The sequence below is a fragment of the Epinephelus moara genome, chromosome 18, assembly GCF_006386435.1.
Source record: "Epinephelus moara isolate mb chromosome 18, YSFRI_EMoa_1.0, whole genome shotgun sequence".
Lineage (NCBI taxonomy): Eukaryota > Metazoa > Chordata > Actinopteri > Perciformes > Serranidae > Epinephelus > Epinephelus moara.
In genome coordinates this window covers 1322130-1331244 of record NC_065523.1, presented here as the reverse complement: position 1 = coordinate 1331244, position 9115 = coordinate 1322130, and the positions used below count along the sequence as shown (strand labels likewise).

Here is a 9115-nt window from a genome sequence, read left to right as displayed (position 1 = left end):
GGGGGGGGGGGGGGGGGTAAACAGCTAGCAAAGTCGGCTAGCAGTAGCACTAGCAATAATTTAAGAGACTTGGGACGCACCCACGGACGAAATGAACGCGGAGCACGGACAGAAGGCTCCGTCCGTATGCGGATCCGTATTTAACGTTGAGCATACATGGGCCTTCAAGTTCGCTCCTGTTCCAAAAGCAGAAATGAGTGTACTCCCGTCCGAACTTNGGGGGGGGGGGGGTAAACAGCTAGCAAAGTCGGCTAGCAGTAGCACTAGCAATAATTTAAGAGACTTGGGACGCACCCACGGACGAAATGAACGCGGAGCACGGACAGAAGGCTCCGTCCGTATGCGGATCCGTATTTAACGTTGAGCATACATGGGCCTTCAAGTTCGCTCCTGTTCCAAAAGCAGAAATGAGTGTACTCCCGTCCGAACTTGCCACGTCCACAAGTCCAAACTGCTGAACTTGTGTATTGCGAAACGGCTTCTGTGTCTTGGGACCGTTTGGAACCCACTTTGATTTTAGCGGAACGGAAGCCACATTTTTTACTTTTGCAGTCCGGACGATTTACGAGGGTGCACAAATGACTAATGGGGACGAGCGTAAAGTGGTTCCTCCTGCAGCTGCTACGGGAGAGGTAGGGTATGACATTTATTTCCAAAAACATCTCGTAGCTGCATTTTGTTTGGTTTCTTCTACACATTTGAAAGGAGTAGGCTAAAGATCCACCACCTAACGTTAGTTCAGAGCGCTATCCACCGGACATCGTGGGAACTTCCTGCTGCGGAGGTGAAACGTTAACGTTAAGTTTGAAGTCCAGTGTTCAGCGAGGTCAGTCCTCAGTCATGAATATGATCATCAGTTTCCAACAGATGTGTTGTGCAATGCGGGGTTCGGATTGATCGGTGTTGCACATTAGTAATTTCCCTTCAGGAATAATCCAGTAACATCGGGTCTTGTGGAACTTTGCGCGGGTGGACAGTTAGTGGTTAAATGACAACAGTGATGAAATTATGGAACATTTTCAGAGAGAGCTTTTTAGATTTGTTCTCATTGCGAACAGTTAATAACATCCGTATTACGTTTAATAATGATGATGACTGACATGTTACCGTGATTATGTTTTGCAGAAACTTAATGAGTTAATGGTGCGGACGCTATGGCCATAGCCGTGCGTAATGGCCGTGCGTAATGACAGCTGTTCTGACACCGTTGAAGAACCTCGCCGATGCGACACAGTTGTTAAAAACGCACTGGAACAGGAAATGGAAATGAGGCTCATGCACATGCGCCCAGTTCCACATTTATTGTGATTTATAAACAGATTCAGGCGCACGTACGGCTTTATAAATCTGTGGATGAGAATGCGAATGCATAGGCTACTTCTCTCAATGCGTACACATGCGTTTTATGTATCTGGGCTCATGTCTCTATCCCTGTAAAAAACATCTCTCAGTTAATAAATCAATGATGTAGTTTGGATTTTGAATAAAATAAGAGATTAAAATAAAACCTTGCACAGTTTGCATTTGTATTTCTTTAGATGTTCACCCGTGATAGTATTTCATATATTTAACCTTCTGTGCATTTTATATTTTATATTTTCCAACATTCCTTATTCAACACAGTTTTTGCTTTCTACAAAAAAAATCTGTATTTGCATTGATATTTGTATATATATGTATCTTCCATTGCATTTATATTATCCAAAGCAAAGTATTTATTACTCCTGCACTGCTCTTACAGCCTTACATTTCAATACCTGCAGTGTCAACCACCTAAATTTGCACTACCATCATCAGCACATCTACTGTAGTAGTCCTTGGACATGACTATCATATCACTGCTGTTTATTTTTATTCTTTTGTTTTTATTCTTACACTTATATTTTCTGTCACTGTGTGTATCTCCGTTTTTGTATGTGTTGTGTAATAGGCCACTGGGTGCCTTAATTTCCCTCGGGATTAATAACATATCTATCTGTCTATATTTTCTGTCTATCTAAAAAGTAATAGCTATCACCTGCCTGTTTGTGTTGGAGGGGAGAGAGGAGTTGACAACCGCTCTATTTAAAACCACACACTGTCAGAGTCAGTGTAATGTGAGCTTCCCTGGCTCTGTCTGTGTGGGAGCAGCACAGTATCACACACCCCGTCAATTCTCACCTACACATGCATGAAGAAAGAGGTCAATGACAGGAACCTCTGAATCACCTCCTCAACCAAACGTGATTAAAGTCAATGAATACAGTGATAGTATTCTCACTTCAGTAACCCCAAGTATGTACAAATGTGAACGAAAACACAAAATCATTCAAGCTTGATTTAGTGTCTCCAGAGTAGGGCTGGGTATCATTTAAAAAATTACAATGCCAATACCAATACCCTTACATCTACATAATATTACTGAAACTGTCACTATATTCTGAAAGAAGAGACAGATACTCTGTTGCAAAAAATATCATGTTCCTTCTCCTCCTCCTACTGCCTCTAATGGTATTCACTATAATCTACTGTGCCGTACCAGAAATAATAAATTAGAGCTGAGGAGTTTCTAACTCAGCTGACAATCAGAGACTATTGGGACAATCATGTCAGTGACAGCTTGTGAACTGCGGTCAAACCGTCAAACTAGGCAGCACTGATCAAATATGAATCAAGATTTTGTTACTGCATTGTCTATTTCTTTCCTCAAATGTTTTCAGAAACATATTTGAGTGTACTGTTGAGCTGTAACACGAGAAAGTTTGTGACCCAGCCACCATGTTGGAAACAGTCTGGTGAAAACTCAGCACCGCCCACTGGCCGGAGCAGACTTTCTCAGCAGTGTCTCGATACCACAGAAAACAAGTATTCAAACCATTCCAAATACTCAGAATTGATATATATTGAAAAAGCCATATTTTTGACAAAAAAAAAAAAATAGTGAACTTACCCCTCTGTAAGTTAGCCCTTTGTAGCCATCATCCATTTTGAGGCCAAAGAGGACTTTAAATGGCTTAAGTATGGCCCCAACACTCAAGTCTTGTTATCTTGCTAGCAGCTCTAGTTGTAAAACGCAGTTTGGACTGCTGGGTTACCTCTTTTTCTGTGGTCACTTAAAATTCTCACAATCTGATTTCTGATACCAAAACTAACACAAACAAGTCTGCTGTGTCTGTTTTATATATTCTTTACAAATTAGGCTGTGTGTGTGTGTGTGTGTGTGTGTGTGTGTGTGTGTGTGTGTGCGCGCCCAGTCTCCCCAGGTGTTGGGAAGCAGATTACTGCCCTGCTGTTCTATACCATGAATGATGAGCCATGGACCAGATCACTTTCCAGCATGATACTGTGCTGTCTGATATTCACATGCTTCTGCCCAACGAACACCACCTTATGACACGCCTCAATGGTGTTGGACAGCCCGGTGTGTATGATTCCATCTTAAGTTTTACACTCCGTACTAAGTGTAAAATGAAATCCTGTGAATGAAAAGGTTGAACTCCAGTACCCAGTCAGCACTGAGGTTATGAGAGACATTTTTCAGTCATGAATCTTTGTCAGAATCAAGATCACAACATGAAAATCCCATTTTAATACTGCATCATGTCATTTTCAAAAGTCCCATACTCCCAGTTAAACTGTCTTCCTTATCGTGGCCATAATTTAAATTTATAATTTATCACATCACTAAAGCCCCACTTCCACCAAACACTGTTGATATAGTACCTTTGGAACCAAAAGTAACCCTTCAGACATGGTAGCTAGACGCTAGGTCGCTTTAGGGTTTCCACCGCAAACAGTTCTCTTTAATGTGGGCAAGTTTGTTGTTCCTCACTGCTTTGTCCAGCTCTCAATGTATTTCCTCATCACTGGGAGGGGAGGGAGAATGTCTGTAGGGCTGTAGTCTCCTGGTCGACTAGTCGACTAGTCGATTATTTGGTCACTATGCTCTCATCCGACCAAATTCTCATTAGTCGAATAATCGCTGTGTTACTTTCATAAAGAGAAAAGTGCTACATCAATAGCTTTCCAGGATGAATCTATTATTTCCTGCGGCGGGGGGACAGGCTAAGTTGTTGACAGAAAGTTGGATTCGCCCACCCTGACGTTCAGCGTCGCGGTGACGCAGCCCTTCTGTCTGTTTCTGTAAGCTGAAACTATTTCCCTCAGTGGAAACAAAGCTTGTATTTACTTGTATTTCACAGATAAGAAACAATAAATTGTGAAGACAATAAAGCCTCCACTAAAATAGCATTTTAAGTCTTGTGTGTGATTTATCCTTCAGGGATTTATACTTTGGGATTCATCCTGGCTTCATGAACAGAGGAATTCTCCGCTCGTCGCTAGGCTAATTTATACAATGTAAAATGCCATAGGCTGGCGCTAATAACGTTAGCATGTTGTATTTGCTTGGAAAACGTGTTTAGTATAAGACAGTTGTTTTGTCGGTGAATGTTGTGAGTTGTAATGGAGCCAAATTATGTACCAAAATTACCTTTGTTACGTGTTGCTGTTGTCCCTGGTTTCATATGAGAAGAGGAAAAGCTCGCCAGTTGCTTGGCTAGTTTATACAATGTAAAATGCCATAGACTTGTGCTAATAACGTTAGCATGTTGTATTGGTGGGGGAAATGTGTCCAGATAAAGACAAGTATTTTCTGTCAGTTCTGCGATTTATAGTGACGCCAATTTGCATACTTGTGTTTGAGATTGTCTCCATTAAGCCATGTTTAATGTGTGTTTTGAATCAACTATATAAATAAAGTTTGATTTGAACTAAACTTTACAGCACTTAACACAGTCCTCCACCACCGAACCAGTCTTCCACCGCCGACTAGTGTTTTGGAGGTGTAACTGCAGAGTGACACAGACACCACCGCAGAAGTAAAAATAACATGCAGATTTTTTCCCCCCACGACTAATCGATTAGTTGAAGATTACGTGCAACTTTAGACGACCAAGATTTTCTTTGGTTGACTACAGCCCTAGATGTCTGCACCTCATTTATCGTCCACAGATGGGGTTGCACACTGACATTTTCAGGACAAAATAGAACAGGCTGCAGTTAGAGCGTCTCTCGCTGGGCTAAGTCCTTCTCTGGCAAGCGCAGGGGTTTAGTGTTGCCAGAGCCCACAGGAATGACACTCCACAATGCTTTTGTTTTTTTTTTCTTCCTTCAAGTGAGTATTAGAATATATGCAGTTCACATAACCCGGTCAAAATTAATATATATATTTTTAAATGTTTGAAACTCAGGTCATCCAGGAGAGACAATAAACTAATAGAATGGTCAAAGTTGTCATTCATATCGAAATTTAAGGTGTGTTGATGGATTCACGCTGTCAACTCATGCATTGAGGCAGAAAAACATCCTTTCATTTTATAGTTTACTAATGTATGTAAGACTTGAACATAAGCTTCAAAACCAGCCAAAACTCAGCCCTTAGTAAGAGTGACCATCCTCTATTGACCAATCAACGGACTGCAGTGTTTCTAGCTCCCCCTTTTAGTACCTGATCTGTGTGCTAGGTACCCCAACAGAGGGGAGACCAAAAATGGGGACAGTAAGGAATGTTTCCATTGGTACTATCCACAACTTTTAATAGTGTTGAATGCAACTATTTGTCAAATAGTTGATCATAAGACAATTAATTGGCAGCTGTTTGATAACTGTTTTGTCCTTTTTTTAAAGAAAAGGGGCAAAATTCTCTGCCTTCAGCTTCTCCAGTGGGATTATTTTATCCTTTTCTTTGTTCGATATAATTGTAAAGTCAGCATTTTTAGGATTTTTGATGGTTGTTAAAGCAAATTAAGACATTTAAGATGTCAGCCTAAACTTGGGAGACTGGGGTGGACACTTTTTACTATTATGTGATGTTTTATATACTAAATGATGAAACCATTTACTAATAACCCCCAGTGTCTGGATTGAGAGGTTTGTGAAAAACAAGGTGTGCCAAATTATGTAGTCTACAGCTGTTTGTTTATTCTGTCAGATATTTAATCAACATTAAGTTCAATGTAAGTATCAGTTTGGACTCTGTATCAGAAGATACCCAATATCAGAGTACCTGATCGAGACATCATTAACAGAGTATAAACAATATTTCCTGAATGACATTCCACCCCCTCTCTGCTTTTGGGGTAAAAGTAGAAAATTCACTAACAGACCTCTAGTTATTTAACACATTGTGATCGACAGTGTGCAGGATTTCATATCAATTTACAGTCACTTTGTTTGAAACTAAATAATCATGTTGAAATCAATCTAATCGTAGGAATTATTTTTCAGTATACACATTTTGCTATATATATCAAAATAGTAAATGTTGGTAAAAAGAAACTATTTCAGCATCCAGAAAGTGATAATTATGACAATGACATAAAACAGAATCAAGCCTTCTAATTCGACTTTCTAAAGCTTTAACTGTTTGATGATGATTAAAGCCCCTCAGATGAACAATGATGAAATCAGTTTGTGGTGTGCAGGAATAAAACATTCAATGTCCCTTTTCCATTTTGTGTGTTCATTTCTTTTGTATATATTTTCACTAATTTTCTAACTTTGCTGTGTTCATCCATTTAGTCTTCATCTCTAAATTCAAGATCATGTCAGATGGTGAAAGGCATGACAGAAATGATCCAGGGAAAGGTTTGAAGGAGGTGGAGGAATACGATAAAAAAAAGGAAGATGGGGGAAAAGATACAAAAGTCGCACAAGGAAAAGATGGAGAGGAATGCGGGAAAGGAAATGTGGAACCATTTTTGGATGAGGACGGAGACCTTGACATCATGCATCGGTATGGAAAATCTTGTTCAGTTAACAGTTTAAAAAAAGGTGGGCTGTTCTGTGAGGGTGTGTGCCATAATGGTTATAGTTTGAAACCAGACCAGAGGCCTGTACCACAAAGCCAGTTCAACTTACCCAGGCTATCTTTTGTGTTATCTGGCTTGACTAACCGGTCACATTCGCCATGTGGATAACCGGTACTATGAAGCTGGCTACCAACTAGTTCAAATGACTCTGGTTTTTCCTATCCAGCCATGAGTGTGTTCATGTGAAAGAGGCTGAGGTGTTAATTACGAGCGACAGCATCAGAACCATGAGTGAAGTCGGCTACTTCATACCATATGAGATGAAACGGTACCGAAAGTGTCGGAGATGGTGAGACAGTAAAATGTCAGTGGCGTGGGATGTAAACAATATTCTGCAATCTTACAATGGAAAATATAAAAACATTGAAAATACTACCCAAAAACTCACCATCGGCCGAGACTTACTTTACGTTTAGGTATCACTTGGCTATATGTGACATTGGTATAGAGTATGCGTTGCTATTTAGTTGGATGATGATGAAACCACTCTGAATATGTCACATAAAACACCGTAGAGTAACACCAGACTATTTTTGGTACCATAGTAAAGTAAATGACTGGTGAGGTCTATCTGACTGAAGTGTTCAGATCCCAGTGGGACGTTCAGTGTGTCAGCAGCATTCATGTAACATAGTAAACAAGCTAACTGCATTAACGATGGATTGGAAATGTGCAACATTTTTTGCTGAAACTGGATATCAAACAAAATCCAGAGACTGTGTCGTATTAAATACCTGTGAGTTGTAAATTCACCATTTCCAAGCAGAGGATAAGATAATGCTATTTTGCGGCCTTACAGTGGAAAGTTTCTCCTCTTCCGTGCCACTGCATCACGTCTGCAGCTGTCTGTACCAAAGACCCAGAAGTGCACTTCACAGCACACTGACACACTTGCTCCATCTCAGATCCACTGATGCAGACAGGGTTGTGTGTCTATGCCTCCTTTTTATTGAGTCAATGATCATCTTCTTGGTTTTGCTGATGTTGAGCAGTAGGTTGTTCTCTAAGCACCACCCTGCTAGATGTCTCATTGATGTCTGAAATCTAGCTAATGATGGTGGTCTTGTCTGAAAACTTTACAGCAGAGTTCTCTCTGTGTTGGGGATTACATTAATGGGTGTACAGCGTGAACAAAAGAGGGCTGAGCACACAGCCGTAGGGGCTCCATAGAGTGGAGGAGGTGACAACGCTAATCCAGGCTATTGCAGTAGTCTGAGTTTGGTTGTTTTTTTTTGTTGTTGTTTTTGTCGAATATTTGACCACATCTACTCAGGTTTTTTTATGTACAGAATAACAGGTTGATAGGAACGCACCCACTGGTTCAAGATGGAGAGAGCTCTGTATTTGATTGTATGATTGTCACAGCCTCAAACACACCTAGTTCTGATATGTGATGAGTTATTCTTTCAGGTCTCTCATCCTCATTTACAAAACTTCTTTGACATTTTCAGCCTAATGTGTATATACAGGGGCGACACGGTGGTGTGGTGGTTAGAACTGTCGCCACACAGCAAAAGGGTTCCTGGTTTGATCCCGGGTGTGGGAGCCTTTCTGTGCGGAGTTAGCATGTTCTCCTCGTGTCAGCGTGGGTTCTCTCTGGGTACTCCGGCTTCCTCCCACAGTCCAAAGAAATGCAGATTGGGGATAGGTTAATTGGTGACACAAAATTGTCCGTAGGTGTGAATGTGAGTGTGAATGGTTGTCTTTCTCTACATGTCAGCCCTGCGATAGTTTGGCAACCTGTTCAGGGTGTACCCTGCCTCTCGCCCACTGTCAGCTGGGATAGACTCCAGCCCCCCCGCGACCCTCAAGAGGATAAGTGGTTAGAAAATGGATGGATGGATGGAAGTGTATATACATACATACATACATACATACATACATATATATAGCCTGAGTGAGCTCCCAGAACCTTCAGTCTGACATGGCTTCCATTGAAGGCAATTTACAAGGGGGAGGGAATTTGATTTTTTCCCTAACCAATCAGTAGAGATCAACGACTCACCCAGAATCTGACGTCATTAGTATCCATGCCTCGGGGGTGCCGAAAACAAGCGAGCATTGCCCGTTTAAAATGTCTCCGTCGTCGTGCACGCCCAGCTGCNTCCCTAACCAATCAGTAGAGATCAACGACTCACCCAGAATCTGACGTCATTAGTATCCATGCCTCGGGGGTGCCGAAAACAAGCGAGCATTGCCCGTTTAAAATGTCTCCGTCGTCGTGCACGCCCAGCTGCATCGCCGTTAAATCCAGTTTAGCAGCT

At 41.3% G+C, this 9115-nt stretch overlaps 1 protein-coding gene across 9 annotated transcripts in view; it reads left to right on the top strand.

Annotated features, from left to right (window-relative positions):
- Window positions 1-268: 268 nt before the first annotated feature.
- Window positions 269-9115, top strand: part of mettl22 (methyltransferase 22, Kin17 lysine) — a 75370-nt gene continuing 66523 nt past the window's right edge. For 2 of the 9 annotated variants that reach the window (XR_007571642.1, XR_007571640.1), the window contains exons 1-3: window positions 291-632; window positions 3234-3400; window positions 6562-6775. Coding sequence is in view for 1 of the 9 variants with exons in the window: in XM_050070277.1 (XP_049926234.1) it covers window positions 3295-3400; window positions 6562-6775 (320 nt within the window). In the remaining 8 variants the exon portion in view is untranslated. The other 7 variants (XR_007571635.1, XM_050070277.1, XR_007571638.1 and 4 more) reach the window with 6 other exon arrangements.